The sequence below is a fragment of the Lepidochelys kempii genome, chromosome 6 (genome assembly GCF_965140285.1).
Source record: "Lepidochelys kempii isolate rLepKem1 chromosome 6, rLepKem1.hap1, whole genome shotgun sequence".
NCBI classification, from domain to species: domain Eukaryota; kingdom Metazoa; phylum Chordata; order Testudines; family Cheloniidae; genus Lepidochelys; species Lepidochelys kempii.
The window spans coordinates 77,174,039-77,192,306 of NC_136385.1; the positions used below are offsets into that span (position 1 = coordinate 77,174,039).

General features: G+C 48.1%; 1 protein-coding gene across 3 annotated transcripts in view; it reads right to left on the minus strand.

The window, feature by feature from the left end:
* Nucleotides 1–5,268, minus strand: part of LOC140913109 (neuroendocrine protein 7B2) — a 96,128-nt gene extending 90,860 nt beyond the window's left edge. For 2 of the 3 annotated variants that reach the window (XM_073348845.2, XM_073348844.2), the window contains exon 1: nt 5,087–5,268. In XM_073348845.2, the coding sequence (XP_073204946.2) occupies nt 5,087–5,218 (132 nt within the window). In that variant the 5' untranslated portion in view covers nt 5,219–5,268. The remainder of the gene's footprint in view (nt 1–5,086) is intronic. The other variant, XM_073348846.2, reaches the window with a different exon arrangement.
* Nucleotides 5,269–18,268: the final 13,000 nt, after the last annotated feature.

Below are 18,268 nucleotides of genomic sequence, written 5' to 3' on the forward strand. Positions count from 1 at the left end.
CTTTTTACTCTTTTTGAGCATCCTGTAAGTTTTCTCTAGCAAGGGCTAAAGAGGTTCGAAGGGTGTTTTGTAGGTTGGTTACAAAGTCCAGAATGTTAGTTCCTGGAGAAGGTGTAAATCACTCCCATTGCTGCTTCACCAACAGCAATGGCCCCTTAACCTCACGGCCATATACAAGTTCAAATGGGGAAAACCCTAAACTGGGGTGTGGTACAGCTCTGTAGGCAAAGAGCAACTGCTGCAACACTAGGTCCCAATCACTGGAGTGCTCATTTACGAATTTACGTATCATGTCCCCCAAAGTTCCATTAAACTTCTCCACCATATCATTTGTTTGATGGTGGTAAGGTGTGGCAACCAAGTGATTTACCCCATGAGCTTCCCAAAGGTTTTCCATAGTTCCTGCCAGGAAATTAGTCCCTGCATCTGTGAGGATGTCGGAGGGCCAACCTACCCTGGCAAAAATGTCTGCTAGTGCCTGGCACACACTTTTAGCCCTGGTGTTGCTTAGAGCTACTGCTTCCGGCCATCGGGTGGCAAAATCCATGAAAGTCAGTATGTACTGCTTTCCTCTGGGTGTCTTTTTCGGAAAAGGACCCAGAATATCCACAGCTACTCGCTGAAATGGAACTTCAATGATGGGGAGTGGCTGGAAAGGGGCTTTGACCTGGTCTTGGGGTTTTCCCACTCTTTGGCAAACCCCACAAGACCGGACATAGGTAGAAACATCCTTGCCCATTCCCTCCCAGTGGAATGACCGCCCCCCCCCCCAAACAGTCTTTGGTCCTGTTCACCCCAGCATGGCCACTAGGGTGATCATGGGCTAAGCTCAAGAGTTTGACCCAGTATTTAGTTGGAACTACCAACTGTCTCTGAGGATGCCAGCCTTCCTGATGTCCACCAGAAAGAGTTTCCTTGTATAAAAGTCCTCTTTCTACAACAAACCTGGATCGATTTGAAGAGCTGAGAGGTGGTGGGTTGCTCTGTGCCGCCGTCCAAGCTCTCTGGAGGCTTTCATCTGCTTCCTGTTTGGTCTTGAACTGTTCCCTTGATGCTGGAGACATCAGTTCCTCATTGGATTGTGGACCTACGCTTGGTCCCTCTGGAAGCAATGTAGGGGATGGGGCTGTTTCCGTTGACTGTGAACCGCTCTCCGCTGGGACACTATGTTGGGGTTCAGGCTCTGGCTGAGCCTCTTGTGTAGGGTTATCGGCTGCTGCCGGTTCAGGTTCGGTGGGGCCCTCTGGTGTTGAGGTTGCAAGTACTGGATTCAGTGTTGGCAAATGGTCTGGTGCTGGTTGTTCCGCTTGTTCCGGTTCTGGATCCACTACTGCTGTTGCAGACATTGGCCTGGGGTCCGGGTCCATTACCTCTGACCGGGTCCTGATAGAAGTTTCTGGAACAGAGGTAGGCCTCACTGCTTGTTTAGCCTGGTTGCAGGTGACCGTTCCCACCCTCTTGGCCTGCTTCACATGATTGGCCAAGTTTTCCCCCAACAGCATGGGGATGGGATAATCATCACAGACTGCAAAAGTCCACGTTCCTGACCAGCCCTTGTACAGGACAGGCAACTTGGCTGTAGGCAAATTGAAAGAGTTGGACTTGAAGGGTTGAATCGTCACTTGGATCTCTGGGTTGATTAAATTGGGGTCCACTAAGGAAGCATGGATAGCTGATACTTGTGCTCCGGTGTCCCTCCACGCGGTGACCTTCTTCCCGCCCACTCTCACAGTTTCCCTCCGCTCCAAGGGTATCTGGGAGGTATCTGGGCCTGCGGACCTCTGGTGTGATTCCTGTGCAATGAACTGTAATCTATTGGGGTTCTTGGGGCAGTTGGCCTTTACATGCCCCAGCTCGTTACATTTAAAACATCGTCCAGCTGACGGGTCACTGGGGCGTGGTGGGTTGCTGGAGAACGGGGTGGTGGGATGATAAGGGGTCTGGAGGGTTCTTTGGGAGGTAGGTGGGGCTTTGGGCGGCCCCCGGTAATAGCGTGTGGTCTGGGGTTGTCCCTTCTGGTCTCCACTCCAACTGCGACCAGTTTTCTTCTTCTCTGCCACCTCCACCCATCTGGCTCCAATCTCTCCTCCTCGATTACAGTTTTGGGCTTCCCATCTAGGATGTATCTTTCTATTTCCTCAGGAACCCCCTCTAAGAATTGTTCCATTTGCATTAGGAAGGGCAAATTTACTGGAGACTCACCACTTGCTCCTGATATCCAGGCATCCCAATGTTTCACAGCGTGGTAGGCATGTTGGGTAAATGACACGTCTGGTTTCCACCTTAGGGCTCTGAACCTCCGACGAGACTGCTCGGGTGTTATCCCCATTCTGACTCTCGCCTTGGATTTAAACAGTTCATACTTGTTCATGTGTTCTTTAGGCATTTCAGCTGCCACCTCAGCTAAAGGTCCACTGAGCTGTGGCCTCAGCTCTACCATGTATTGGTCGGTAGAGATGCTGTACCCAAGGCAGGCCCTTTCGAAGTTTTCTAAGAAGGCCTCAGTATCATCGCCTGCCTTGTAGGTGGGGAACTTTCTGGGATGGGAAGTGGTACTTGGAGAAGGATTGCTAGGGTTTGTTGGGATATTCCCCTGAGCCTTTATCTTCTCCACCTCCTCCACATGCTTCCTCTCTTTTTCCTTCTCCTCCAGTCCTTTGGCCCTTGCTTCCATTTCTTTGTCCCTTGCTTCCATTTTCAGCCGCATGAGTTCTATCTGTCTTTCATGTTCCCTTTGTTTTTCCGCAGCCTGAAAACTGGCTAATTCCAGCTTTTGTCGAGCCGTGGATTTTGTCATTCTAACCTCTCTGTTTTTAACTAACTTTACACCCAAGGTTTAGAAATAAACAAACAAAACTTGGCTGTAAAATTTTGCTGTGCTGGAATAGAATACCTATTCTCTGATACTTATTGTCAGCCTACAGAAAAAGACAATTCCCTTGTCTCTGCTCTGGGCCCAAATCAAAGCAAAAAACCTTCAACTACTTGGAAACCTGCTTACCAGCAGCCCAAAGGAAAAAAAAAAATTTCCTTTTCAAACCTGTGCTCCTTGTAAAACAAAAAAATCAAAATCCTTTCCACGGTATGCATCCGATGAAGTGAGCTGTAGCTCACGAAAGCTCATGCTCAAATAAATTGGTTAGTCTCTAAGGTGCCACAAGTACTCCTTTTCTTATTTCTCCATGTTTATTCCCCTCCCCCCCACTGTTCCTCAGACGTTCTTGTCAGCTGCTGGAAATGGCCCACCTTGATTATCACTACAAAAGGTTTTTCTTCTTCTCCTCCGTCCCCCCCCCCCCCTTGCTGGTATTAGCTCATCTTAAGTGATCACTTTCCTTACAGTGTGTATGGTAACACCCATTGTTTCATGTTCTCTGTGTATATAAATCTCCCCATTGTATTTTCCACTGGATGCATCCGATGAAGTGAGCTGTAGCTCACAAAAGCTTATGCTCAAATAAATGTGTTAGTCTCTAAGGTGCCACAAGTACTCCTTTTCTTTTTGTAAATACAGACTAACACCGCTGGTACTCTGAAACCTAATTTTTAGAGTAAATTTATTTCTGATTATTAACATGAAAGTTACAATTTATATTTTAGATACTGAAGACTAGCATTTGGTACCGAATAATAGAATATCCTGAGAATGTACTTCTGAAGAGTCAATAACAATAAACTACATTAGAACTCAGCCCAAACACTTTAAAGTTCACTTTCAGGTTATACTGATGTGTACTCAAAGTGCAAGAACATTTACTGTTTTTAATATTAAGAAACTGAACAGTCATTATGCAAAGAAAAGCCTCTCAATGCTAGAGTACAGAGAAACAAATAATTGCTAAAGAAACACAGTGATGGGTAATTGTACAGCAGCTATGTACTCGGATTAGATGAGACAAATAGCAGAAAATTTCATTTAGAATCAGAGATGATAAAGCACTTAAAATATAAAAAGTGCTTACCAAATTGGCAATATACAACAGCACCTTTGGCACACTTGGCATCACAGAGAAAATGTTAAATACTGTGGAAGCAAGCACTAATTTAAGAGTGCAGTTCCTTTTTCAAGGTCTTTCTGCCTTGCCATATGCAGAGGTCCCAAGAGGGAATATCAGCATTTACACACCCATCACTTTACCAAATCATACTGACTGACTGCTGCAGTAACCAGCTCAGGGAATGGGAAAACCCACTTATTGTACCTCTCCAGATGCAAGCCTTAGAAAAGTTTTTCCTGACACCTTCAGTGAGTGACCAGTTTACACCTTGTAGCACATAATCACTCTCTGTTTCGCCACTACAGCCCTGTTTATACAGTACCAAGAATGGTTAGGGTTATCACTTCTGAAATCCAAAAAACCCAGCACTTCCCTTCCCCCACAAAGCAAGCCTACCATAACCCCAATCCTGAGGCAAGCGCACCTTCAACAAACACTTACGACTAGCTAGTGAGATAACATATATAGATAAGCTTGATAACATCACAATAACAGAGTTGTTTTATCAGCACATTTTTGGGTCTTTGTAGTCGTTTCATTTAGCCAGCTGCCACTGAATGTGCAGTTTCTGATGTGAGCTCCCCTCCCCAGGAGATGTAATAGGATCACTGGCACCATTGCCCTGATCTTTCATTATTTAATATACCTCCCACCTTTCTTCGCCCTCACATGACCCAAACCCTCGCTCAGACACATGAGTGATGTGCTCTCCTGTTGGTGGGCAGACAGCTGCTGTATATTCAACAGTTTTGATCTGTTACTGCTTAAACTGCAGAAGTGGGAACACTGCAGCATGTTTAGCTGGACCCAAAAACTTTTAATGTTAGATATCCCAGTGTATTGTGATGGTGAGGCACATCTTTAGACCTACATAAAAGAAAACCTGACCAATTACATTATTTTTCTGGCAACTAACAAAACCATTAAAAAAACCCAGCCAGGTGGGTGAAATACCAGCCAGATGATAATCCTAATTGGGGTACAAGACTGGTAACCAACATCTCAGGGCCCCAGCTGCTGCCCAGGGTGTCCCCAGGCTCGCAGGCGGCTGCCCCCCGGCCACAGCCCCTAGCGCAGCACCCCCTTACCTCGACGGCCGCCGCTCCGGGCTGCTTCCCCGCCGCCCCTCGGCAGCTCCCACTCTTCACCTTGATCCCATACGCGGCCCGCAGCTGCTGCAGCACCGCCAGGCGCACCACGGCGCGGCCGCGCCCCGTCATCCCGGCTCCGCCGAGCCTCGCGCCCCCCTCTGCTCCGGCCCCAGCCGTGCCTCGGCCGGCCTCTCACCCCCTCGCCACCATCCCGACCTGCTCACACCGCCCCCCTGGGCATCCCGTCCCCGACCCTTCACAGCCCCATCCCCGCCTCCCGACGCGTCTCAAACACAGCGCTCAGCCCCGGCGCCGCCTCGGATTGGCCCGCTGCGTCCGTTCGAATCTCAGGTCCTCACCGCTCAACGGCCAGCCATGCGCGTCCTTAGAGGCGCCTGAGTCCTGCCTCTCCGCTGGGCCCGGCGCCGCGGCAGGGAACGACGGCGGAGCCCCCTCCTGAAACTCCCAGCAATGCAGCGTTCCCCGCGCGGGCCGCTAGTCCGAAGGCAGTGCGGTTGTCTTCAGGCGATCGCAGGAGCTACCTAAAGCTCCATCGCACGAGCCACAGGAGCGGCGGGCTACGGCAGCCGGTAGAGGCCGCTGTTGGGGAAGTGGTGGAGACGCAAGCTTCGCATTGAGACAGCCTGAAATGGGCTGCAGCCCCCTCCCGGAAACCGCCCCGCCTCCCCAGCCAGGTCCTGGCCCGCCGTCCCCGCGCAAGCCGGCCGAGGCCGGAGGGCCCTGCAGGCGTGGGCGGAGCGAGGCCGGCTTCCGAGCATGGGGGGGGGGCTGGCTGGAGGGGGCAGGGGGGAACTGCCCCCCATCACTCACTAGTGGCGCGCCAGGTCTCTGCACTTCCTGTCGCCGGTGAGTGCAGGCCCAACCCTGCAGCAGTCCTCAGGGGAGTGGAGGGGGGACTGGGGCAGAGCAGGGGTGGGGGCCATGGGGAAGAGCCAGCGAGGGGGCAGAGCAGGGGCTGGAGCAGCATGTAGCTTCCTAGGGCACCAGGAAATCTGGTGCCCTAAATTTCCTGGTGCCCTACACAGCTGTGCACTTTGCGTATGATTAGGGACGGCCCTGCTGTCACCCTTATATGTCCTTGGACTCAGCAGGCTGGGTTGAGCAGCACTTCCAAGCTGCCACCCTCCTATGCCACAGGTTCAGCACGTCCCTATCTCCACTTTCACGTTACAGTTGTTGAGCAAACCCCACAGGATTTTTGGGCGTTACAGGGATCTTTAGCTTAGGGAAGAGGAGCATTGCTGCAGAGCAAATGGGGAAGCCAAAAACACGAGAGGGAGGGAGGGAAATAAGCAACCAGATTAATCATAAAAGTTATTTATTGCCAGCTAATAACCATACAAGACGAGCCAAACAAACAAAACTGTTACAATATTAAATCTAGCTTAAATATGATTACAAAAGTCAGGTTTAGAAAACTATAACTGATCACACAAGTCAGGGTTAGAAAGCTATACCTAGAGTAAAAAAAAAAAACAACAGCAGAGAGAGAGAGTTGGGTTCTCTCTACTTCGTGAAACTTGAACCGGTCAGGGTTCCCAGATGGTGGTGGTAGCTGAGGGTCTGGAGTGCTGGAGACAGGCAGAGCCCCCAAGCACGATCAGTCAGGAAAAGATGAAGTCCCAATAAAACTGATGCAGATTTTGGATCCAGGCATCAGAACGCTTATTTGAGCATGGCTAGGGGTTTTTGTAGGGAAACAACAATGGTTCAAGGGAGAACGCTGGATTTGTTTATGGGTAAACTGATGGCTCAAGGGAGTATACCAAAGTTGTTTTGTTCAAGCTAGACAATAGGAACTCATCATTCTTGGCTATGGGTGGTGTTCCTTCAAGGGAGCTCGCAATGCAATTAGGCAGCTTCAGAATTTTGGTTACCAATAAAGGATTTATTACTAGAATTGGTCTGATAACTACTGAGCTAGGTGTGTGCAAGCGTGGGTTTGTTAATATCTGGAGCAGAGATTCCCCCATCATGCAGTGCTTCCCTGCTTTTCTGGTCCCAGAGTTTAGTGAGGTTCTTGCGTTGGAATCGCTGTTCTCCATTCTGTACGCTAATGGAGATGTCTCCCTGGCCCATCTTCGATGCAAATGAGGCTAGGGGAGTTGCCTTAATCCTGTCACCCTTGTCCAGAGGGGTTTAGGGGTGTGTCTCACTGCCTTTTCATTGCTTTTTGTAAGGCTTTCCTCTGATCAGTTTTGATTCAAGCGGAGGGTGGGTGATGTCCTTCGTGAGTCAGACAGGCTGGATATGGCGCCCTGGTTCCCCAAGAATAGAGAACTGACAGATAACAACATGGAGATCAGCAAAAATAAAACACCAAGATCCAAGCAGTTAGAATTAATTGGGAAGGAAGGTGTCAGTGACAAAGTTAGAGAAGGTTTGAAAAAAGATGCCAGGGAAAATGCTTCTAAGAAAGGCAATGAGGTTGGAAGGCAGGAGCTCTCTACAAAGAATCCATGGTGGAAGAAACATTGTGCTGGTGGGGTGTACATGAAGAGGTAAGGTGCAGGTCCACCTTGTCTCCCTTTTGGATGTTTCTTTTGTGTTCTTAATAGGGATAACAGTTCAATGGCTTTTCCTACTCTTTGATGTAAAGCCTTCTTGAGGTGAATTAGATCTTCCATACAAGAGTTGTACTGATTTAGCTATATCAGTTTAGGAACAGATTTAGTTAAGTCAGTGCAAACTTATTGTGTGGACACACTTAAATTTGTTTTAACATGTCTATTCCTGCTGATTAGCTTCCGATATAGCATGTCCCAGTAGTAGTATCAAAAAACAGATCCAGCCCATCTAATGTATTTATGTGGTCTGCATGACATACAGATTCTGCAGAAGTGTAGATTCATTTTGCAAGCAGAGATCTGGATCTACAAAGGGTCTGTCTACACTGCAATTAAAAAACCATGGCTGGCCCATGCCAGCTGATTTGGGCTCTCAGAGCTTAGGCTAAGGTATTGTGTAATTGCAGGGTAGACGTTCAGTCTTGGGCTGCAGCCTGAGCTCTGGGACCCTCCGACCTCGCAGGGTCCTAGAGGTGGGGCCCCAGCCCAAGTCTAAACATCTACACTACAATTAGCCCCTTAGCCCAAGCCCAAGTTAGCTAGCACAGGCCAGCTGTGAGTGTCTAACTGCAGTGCAGACATACTCAGACGGACTTAGGTGCCTCCAGGGTTAGCATTAGAGGGGTGGGGGGAGAGAGAGAAAGACAGAACCACACAAACCACCCTGAAACAATGGGATTGACAAAGCCTGAGTTTTCTGAATCCCATTCGTTGTATAGGCACCTAAGAATGGGATTCAGAAAAGCCAGCATGCTAGGCAGGGAGCCACCTAAGCTATCCAATAGCAGATGCTGATGAGGAGCATGTCATAGGCCCCTCACTTTCACTCAGTGTGGTGTCTTACTCTGGGCTGGAAGGAAGCATCTAAATCTGTATCCACAACTGGGAACCCTGCTTCTGGAGTCAGGCTGCCTAAGGACCTAAGCAGTTCCTTGGGAGAATGAGTTAGGTCCCTGCCTCGCTCAACACAAAGCAGCTGGAGCAGGTGGTGATGCCTAAATGATAAACTTTTAGCTCACCAATTAGAGCCACGTTCAGATCCCCCCTCTTTGCCAGTTGGGGAGAAGCATTTGAACAAGGGGTCTCCTACCTCTCAGGAGGGTGCTCTAACCAATGAGCTAGGAGATATTGCAGTGTTGGGCTCCTTCAGTATCTCCTGTTAAATCTGTTTTAATTTGGATAAATGAAGTTATTGGAGCAGCACGAGTGGATCCTGCATCTCCCAACTAGGTGCCCTAACCACCGAGCAATAGAGTCACTATGGGTATGTCTACACTGAAAAAACTTCACAGCTGTGAGTCTCAGAGTCCAGGTTAACTGACTTGGGCTCATGCTGTGGGGCTAAAAAAAATAGCAGCATAGACATTCCCACTTGGGCTGGAGCCCGGATTCTGAAACCTAGCAAGAGGGGTGGGTCTCAGAGCTCAGGCTCTAGCCTGAGCAGGAATATCTATGTTGTTATTTTTGGCTCCATAATGCAAGCCCAAGTCAGTTGACCTGGACTCTGAAACTCACTGCCATGGGGCGTCCCACCCCAGTGCAGATGTACCCTGACTGTCTCTGGCCCAATGACTATTTAAGTATTTATCCAAAGTAGAACAGGTCCAATGGAGAGTAAGGGAAACACCCCTCCTTGCCCTTTTCAGAATATCCCATAGCTCAGTGGTTAAGGCACTCAGAGGTTGGAAACCCTTGTTCAAAAACTCCCCCCGCCAATCAGACAGATGGGGTGAGTTGAACTGGGCTCTCCTGAATCCCCTACGGGTGCTCTAATCACTGGGATGAGAGAGTTATAAGATGACTTGTCACTTCCTAACCTGTAGATGGCCTCTGAGCACACCTACCAGATTGGGCCCTGCAGGCAAGACAGGCTCAGACTTTAAGGTCAGAAGGGACCATTGTGATCATCCAGTCTGACCTCCTGTATATTGCAGGCCACAGAACCTCACCCACCCACTCCTGAAATAGACCCCTAACCTCTGGCTGAGTTACTGAAGTCCTCAAAGCATGGTTTAAATAGGGTATCCAGCCCTCCAGAATTGGTCTGGAGTGTCCAGGAATTAAAGATCTATTTTTAATTAAAGATTGTTATGAAATCTGCAGGAGTACATCCAATCAAAATTGGCAACCCTAGGTTTAAAGACTTCAAGTTATAGAGAATTCCTCATTTATACTAGTTTAAACCTTCAAGTGACCTGTGCCTCATGCTGCAGAGGAAGGCAAAAAAAGAAAAACCCCAGGGTCTCTTGCCAATCTGACCTGGGGGAGAATTCCTTCCCAATCCCAAATATGGCGATCAGTTAGACCCTGAGCATTTGGGCAAGACCCACCAGGTAGATACCAGGCAAAGAATTCTCTGTAGTAACTCAGAGATCTCCCCACCTAGTGTCCCATCTCCAGCAGTTGAATTTTGCTACTGGCAGTCACTGATGCGCCACATGGATACATGAATGCCCATCTTCCTCCAGTTCATGGATTGTGCTGAGATTTAGGAAGACACTCCTCCCTCACTCTGCCTATGCTCAGGGGCAGAAACTTAGTAGGGTGACCAGATGAAATGGACAAAATATCAGGACACATGGGGGAAGCAAAGGAAAAAAAAAAAAAAAAAAGCTCCCAGAGCGGCCAAAGCCACAATATCGGCACAAATGGTGTCCTGACCCTGCATCGGTCAGGATGTGGGACAAAGAACTAAAAATCGGGACAGTCCCGATTTTATGAGGATGTCTGGTCACCCTAAAACTTAGGCAAGTAGAGAACTTGTAAAGTGGAAATTTAGGCACTGAGTGAGTTTAGGCAGTAGCCAAATGGGGGTTTTGTGGATTGTAGTGAAACCTTAAACAAGGGTTGCCAACTTTCTAATTCCAGAAAACCGAACACCTGTGCCCTGCCCCTTGTCCCATGCCCGAGGCCCTGCCCGCTCCATCCCCCCTCCCTCCATCGCTTGGTCACCCTACCTGCAGGAGACTTCCTGTGCCCATGGGCCCCTCGCCCAGGGGGCTGCAGTGCTGCTGTGCCCAGCATGAAGATTGGGTCCCAGAGTGAAGGGCTGGAGGCTGGCCGCCTGGCAATGAGGGGGCTCTGCTCTACCTGGGCCTTGGGCCACTGGCTGAGTTTTATTGACTGGTTTTATTGCTTTTTCATTTTCTTTCTCCGATTATGATGGTGCCCGGGAGGACTCCACTCTTCCAGGGGATGCCTAAATCACCCTGTTGGGAAGGGAGGAGTGCGGACTGCAGGGGAAAAGATGGAGGTGGGGTTGGGGGAGGAGAGCGGATGGAGAGGGAAAGAGGCCAAGGACGAGAGCAGGGTGGGGGTGAGAGGAGGCAGTAAAGGAGAGAGGAGGGGTATGTTGGGTGGATAGGGATGCAGGGGGAGGCAGAAGGCTACAGGTGCATATGGACATAACGGGAGCGCAGCAGTGTATGGAGGTGAATGGGGTGCAGGGCTCTGGGGGGTGAGGGACATGGGGGTGGTGGCTCTGGGAGGTGGAGAGGATGGGTGGGAGAGCCCTGTAAGGGGTACTGGGCTGGGGTGGTTAGGTGTGGGGGGCAGGGTGAGATGGGACGAGGGAGGGATGCAGTGAGGGGGATGGGCGTATCCAGAGTCTGGGGCTGCTGGGACCAGTGGCAGATTCAGGAGGACTGTCCTGAGCCAGGGGGGCGGTGCTGCTGGGGTGGAGGTGGTGCTGGGGCAGTGCTGCTGGGCTGGGCCGGCCCCCGACTCCCTGAGGTGGCCAGGCTGGGCACTGCGTTTGTCTCGTTCTCATCCACTCCCCTCCAGCAGCCCCATTCCCAGCACTTGGAGATGGGGATACATACTTTGAACTCCTGGGTGCCGGCAATGGGGTGACAGACCACAGTTTGCCACAGGGCACACGCCGCAGCTTGAGCCCGGCCACAGGAGGAGTGTGAGGAGGAGAAGAGGGACTGCAGCAGCAGGAGAGGCGCACGCCATGACCCCTCAACAACCGCCTGCCTGAGCATTCGCGAGTCACACTACTTCGTCCCCTGCCCTGACCCGGCCAATGGGAGCTGCACTTGCAGTCGGGGGGTGGGGCAGCATGTGGACCCCCCTGGTCATCCCTAAGCCTAGGAGCCGGACATGCCGGCTGCTTCCTGGGAGCCATGTAGCACGGAGGCTAGCAGGGAGCCTTCCAGTCCCGCTGCGCAGCGCTGCTGAGCGGAGCTGCCAGGATCCCTTTTCGTCCAGGTGTTCCAGTCAAAAACCGGATATCTGGTCACCCTACCTTAAACTGAGACTTAGGTACCTAAATCCCTTTGTAGATGTGGGCCCAATATGAACAGATCAATTAACTAATGTAGTGGTGTCTTCCTGAGGCTGAAGACAGCCTGAACCCATAGCTGTGAGAATTGTGAGCTCCTTTGTACCCTGTTAGGAGGATAGTGGGACTTACTCTAAAGGCCAACGACAACACATTGTCATATTAGCTATTTCATTGCTGATTTTAGTAAGTGGCTGGGGGGAGGCTCGGAAGGAGCAAATGCCACCAGGGTTGGGCACAAATAAAGTTATACTAACTTGTGGAGCTGCAAACACCCAGCAAAACAGAAAAATCTAGAGTACAAGGAATTAGGAGAAAAACAGGTAAGAATGGAAGAGATATTTGGAAAAAATGCAAGCCAACATTCTGAAGGGGATCCCAAGACATAATGGAAAGGAGAAACCCAGGAAGCAGCAATGCTCAAAGGCCTAGGGCCAATAATGGATAGCAAAGAGAAAAGAGGCAATATTTCCTCTATATGGCTCCCATGCAGTCACATCTGGGATACTGTAGGTTGTTCGGGTAGCTGTATTATGGCAAACATTTTAGAATTGAAGGTGCAGTTCAGAAGTGAGAGGCTGGAGGGAACGAGAGTTATTACTGGCGACGCTGGAGCACCACCTCTAGTTAAGGTTGACTGACACTTTCCATTTAAGGCCTGGTTTTCAGTTGCTCATAACTTTGCTTATGACCATTTGAGCTTAGATTTCAACATGCTAGTGGTGTACCTTAGGCTGAATTTTTCTGGAAATATATGTATAGCGTGGCTAAGCAATTATGGCTAGGAGAGAAACAGGTCTACAACTATTTATAAGTTGCAAACACCAAGGAAGAATAGGAATTTATTATGGTGCACTAAGAAATAAAATCGAAAAAAAGAAAGGGAACATCAGGCTACATTTGGGAGGCTTCTCAACAGTCTGTTCTGTTAGGGTGTGGAATTCTACCAACGGAAATGCTGCAAGATCCACTGCATGCAAAAGCTAAAATTATATTGGACCAATTACAGGAAACAATCCTGCATTAACAGGGAAATGGGCTGTATGTTCTACATCTCTTGCTTCTGATTGTACCTGCTAGATTAGGTCCACAGTGGTTTTCAAGCTTCATTGCACCACGACCCCCTTCTGACAATAAAAACTACTATATGCCTCTTCCCACCCCCTGCGTAGGGCTGAAGCAAGGAGGGAAAGAGCTGAATCCCTTGGGCTTTGGCTTTAGCTCCAGGTGGCAGGGCTTGGGGTTTCACTTCAGCCCCGGGTTCCAGTGAGATTAACACCAGCTCTAGTGAACCCATGAAAATGGCATCTTGACCCACAGTTTGAGAACCTCTGGATTAGGAGACTAATGAAGACATTTCCAGCCTGTAAGAATTTACAGCAGAAATTTAGTATTATAAACTTCAGATCAGCCCCCTAAATTACATAGGCATTTGCAGATGTAACTATAGTTAGTGATTATTCACTAACATTTCTACTAAGCTTCCAGTTCCAGAAATAACCTTTAAAACAAGCTAAAGATACACAAATAGCATGAACCCAAATGACAATTATCAATTCCAGTTTACTGCAATAGTGCATGCATCAGATGAAGTGAGCTCTAGCTCACGAAAGCTTATGCTCAAATAAATTTGTTAGTCTCTAAGGTGCCAAAAATATTCCTTTTCTTTTTGCGGATACAGACTAATACGGCTGCTACTCTGAAACCTGCAATAGTCAAGATACACACAAGAGGGAGCTCTGACCTGAAAAAATGTAATAAAACTTTTGCAGTTCTAAGTCTGTCTCACCCATCCAAACCATATATTAGCATGAACTCACACAGCAAAGTGATCAAAGACAAAAAACCCACCATCCATCTCACCCGTGGGTGAATACATTTCACAAAGCGATCACTCCATATCTGACCTTTCAGTCCTCATTGTCAAAGGAAACCTGCACAACCCCTTCAAGAGAAGAGCCTGCAAGCTTATATTCATAACATTGCTAGACCCTAAAAGTCATGGTGTTACTGAAGACACTGAATTTAAATAAATTTGTTAGTCTCTAAGGTGCCACAAGTACTCCTTTTCTTTTTGCGGATACAGACTAACACGGCTGCTACTCTGAACCCTACAACAAATCTGTAAGCCACTCACCCCCCTTTTTTGTCCTATGAGGTGTTAACTGGCCACTTCCCCTGCAATGGTCTATTACAATATGTTAAACAATCTGTTTCACCTTGTACTTAACTGTCACACTGAGTACCTTTCCCAGACTTGAAAGAAATTTCTCTGTAAGCTCAAAGGCTTGTCTCTTTCACCAGTAGAAGTTGGTCCAATGTGACCTCACCCGCTTTGTCTCAAGAAAATAAATTGAAGAAGTTAGAAGTTGACAAGAGATAAAACAAGCACCTAAATTTTCAGAAGGGATTAATGATTTTAAGAGCTCAACTTCAGACACCTTAAAGGGCCAGGGAGGAAATCCACTCTCCACTCGAGAGAATGAGAAGATTCCTACTGAGATCAGTGGAGACAGGATTTCACCCTAAGGGTATGTCTACACTGCAATTACACACCTCTGGCTGGTCCATGTCAGCTGACCCAGGGTTGGGCTAAGGACCTGTTTAATTGCAGTGTAGATGGGCTCTGGCTGCAGCCTGAACTCTGGAAACCTCCCACCTCACAGGGTCCTAGAACCCCATCTCCCTCCCAAGCCCCAAATGGCTATACTGCTATTAAATAGCTCGGTGAGCCTGAGTCAGCTGGCACAGGGCAGCCACAGGTTTTTAACTGCAGTGTAGACATGCCCTAAGCATACAGCACTTTCTGAAAATCAGGTCTCAGGTGTCAAGTTGGGACCCCAAGATTATTAGGTGCTTTTGAAAATCTTGGCCTGATAAAATATATCATTTTGAAGATTTAATGGTCTCACCACAATAGCTACTCAGATTAACAGTTCCTGGCAGGACCTCAGCCAATAGGAGCAGAGATCATGGAGAGGGCAGCTTAAACACTGTGCAGAAGAGAGCCTAGGTGGGTGCTAGGATGTGAACTCAAAAACAGACTGCTGGGAGAGGCCACCCAGAAATTCAGCCCCCAGGAGCTGAGAAAAGCAGCTGCCACAGGCACCTTTAGACACTGACAACATTCTGTCCAACTGTTTAATAGTTTTCACTCTTAGTATTTTCCCCCATCACCGCTTAGCAGTTTGCTCACACTCCATTCCATCCCCTCCCTCAATATCTTCATCTCAAGCTAATTTCCCCTGTCCATTCCATTTTCTCTTTTCCCCATCACACTTACCCCTACTGTCCTTCTTTGTCTCTTTTATCTATTTTATTCCCAGCAAGGCTTCCTCCCATCATGTATCCCTTCACCCCCCCCCCAAAGAAAAATAGTGACATTACTGTGACATTTGCTGCCCACCATATTGTTCAAAAAGCTTGTGTTAGTTACATCCCTTTCCTCTGTCTGTCTTGTTTATTGAGGCCTTGTCTACACCACAAAGTTAAGTTGCCTTGCATCAGCCTGTGTTGACCTAACTGTGCATGTGTCTATTTAAATTTGTCTCCCACCGTTGTAAGTGCCCCATTGTGCTGACATAGTAATACTACCTCCCCAAGTGGTGTAGTGTCATAGTCAAGGTACTTCGATCACTGCGGCACAAATGTAGACACTGTGTTAGGGTTGACATAACTAACTGTTCTCCAGCAGCTGTCCCACTATGCCCTACTTTGATTGCTCTGGTCACCATTGTGAACTCCACTGCCCAGGGGTCACAGAGACTTGGAAGCCCAACCAACCCCCCACCCAAATGTCCCACGAATGTTTGAAATTCCTTTTCCTGATTGTCTGGCTTGGTGAGCACAACTGTCCAGCTGACCATGCCAGCTACACACTCCAGACATGCTCCTGCCTGGGGTAGACAAAAGATACTGGATCTCTTGGGTCTGTGGAGAAAAAAGGCGGTGCAAGTATAGCTCTGAATCAGCTGTAGAAACATCAACATCTGCAAGCAGATTGCTCAGGGAATGCAGGAGAAGGGCTATGACAGGGACCAGCAGCAGTGCCTCATGAAAGTCAAGGAGCTGCATCAGGCATATCGGAAGGCCAACAACTGATCCATTGCCAAGCTGCAGACCTACCACTTTTACTAAGAGCTTCATGCCATCCTCAGCGGAGACCCCACCATCCCCGACAGCACCATGGATACCTCTGAGGAGCTTGAATCAGAAGCCCCTGTCGTGAACACCAAGTAGGCGGAAGTGGTGGACGAGGAAGGAGGAGGATATAGGGGACAGGCAATGACAGGATCTAGCTTCGCAGTGAACAAGGACCTTTTTTTGACTCCACCACAGTCCAGCCACTTGAGCCCAATGCAAGAGAAGGAACCTCAGGTAAGCATGTAGATAAATTTGTCTCCCACAAGATTGTCCCCCTGCAAAGTAGCAGGACAGAATCTTGACTTTTAAATTAATTTACTTGTGCTAGAAGAGGCAGCGGTACAACCAAGAGAGGTAGAGCCGCTATCTGCTTTTCATTCCCCTCTAGAGTTAGGGAGGAGGTGCCATGTGGAGCAGTTTGCTTATGTACACAAGAAGGTCCCTTGAATCTGCCTGAGATCAATGAAACTTCCATGGAGGTACTCTGCAATCCTCTGCCAAAGGTTTCTAGGGAGGGCAGCCTTATTTCTTCCACCGCAGTAAGATGCTTTCCCGCGCCACTCAGCGATAACTTCAGTAGGCACCATTGCAGCACACAGGCTAGCAGCATATGGGCCTGGGTGGCTTCGGGATACCAGCAGCCTTGGGCTCAAAGGCAGTGTTCTCTCTGCTTTTGTTACCCTCATAATACCATAAGAATGGCCATACTGGGTCAGACCAAAATCCGTCTAGCCCAGTATCCTGTCTTCCAACAGTGCCCAATACCAGGTGCCCCAAAGGGAATGAACAGAACAGGTGATCATCAAGTGATCCATCCCGTTGCCCATTCCCAGTTTCTGGGAAACAGAGGCTAGGGACACCATCCCTGTCCAGCCTGGCTAATAGCCACTGATGGACCTATCCTCCATGAATTTATCTAGTTCTTTTTTGAACCCTGTTATAGTCTTGACCTTCACAACATACTCTGGCAAGGAGTTCCACAGGTTGACTGTGTGTTGTGTGACAAAACACTCCCTTTTGTTTGTTTTAAATCTATTGCCTATTGATTTCATTTGGTGACCCCTAGTTCTTGTGTTATGAGAAGGAGTAAATAACACTTCCTTATTTACTTTCTCCACACCTGTCATGATTTTATAAACTTCAATCAGATCCCCCCTTTAGTCGGCTCTTTTCCAAGCTGAAAAGTCCCAGTCTTATTAATATCTCCTCATATGGCTGCTGTTCCATACCCCTAATAATTTTTGTTGCCCTTTTCTGAACCTTTTTCCAATTCCAAAATATCTTTTTTGAGATAGGGCGACCACATCTGCACGCAGTATTCAAGATGTGGGCGTACCATGGATTTATGTAGAGGCAATATGATATTTTCTGTCTTATTATCTATCCCTTTCTTAATGACTCCCAACATTCTGTTTGCTTTTTTGACTGCTGCTGCATATTGAGTGGATGTTTTTGGGGAACTATCCACAATGATTCCAAGATCTCTTTCTTGAGTGGTAACAGCTAATTTAGACCCCATCATTTTATATGTATAGTTGGGATTGTTTTCCAATGTACATTACTTTGCATTGATCAACATTAAATTTCATCTGCCATTTTGTTGCCCAGTCACCCTGTTTTGAGAGATTCTTTTGTAGCTCTTCGCAGTCTGCCTGGTACTTAACTATCTTGAGTAGTTTTGTATAATCTGAAAATGTTTATCCCTTTTTCCAGATCATTTATGAATATGTTGAATAGGACTGGGCCCAGGACAGACCCCTGAAAGACACCATTATTTACCTCTCTCCTCTCTGAAAACAGGAATGAGAGATCAACTAAAATCACCACGACCTATGGAAAGTGATGGCAGTATTCAATGCCATTGTCCTATATACTAGAAGCATGCAACTGAGGAATTCCCTCCTCATTTCTCCTACCCCGCACCCTGGCGGGTCATACTCAGCGTGCTGGTGCAGTGATTAGTGTTGCACACAAGCAGGCACAAGCAGAATTAAGAATGTAGTGGCTAAAAATTCAGGAGAGCGAGTTCAGCATCTCTAGTTTCCAAATTCTATTCTATTTCCAAAGACGTCACAATACCGAAGAAAAGAAGATGGCCTTGTTCTGGTTACCCCAGAATTGTTGTAGGTGCACTATCTGTAAGAGATGAGGTTGACCTGTAAC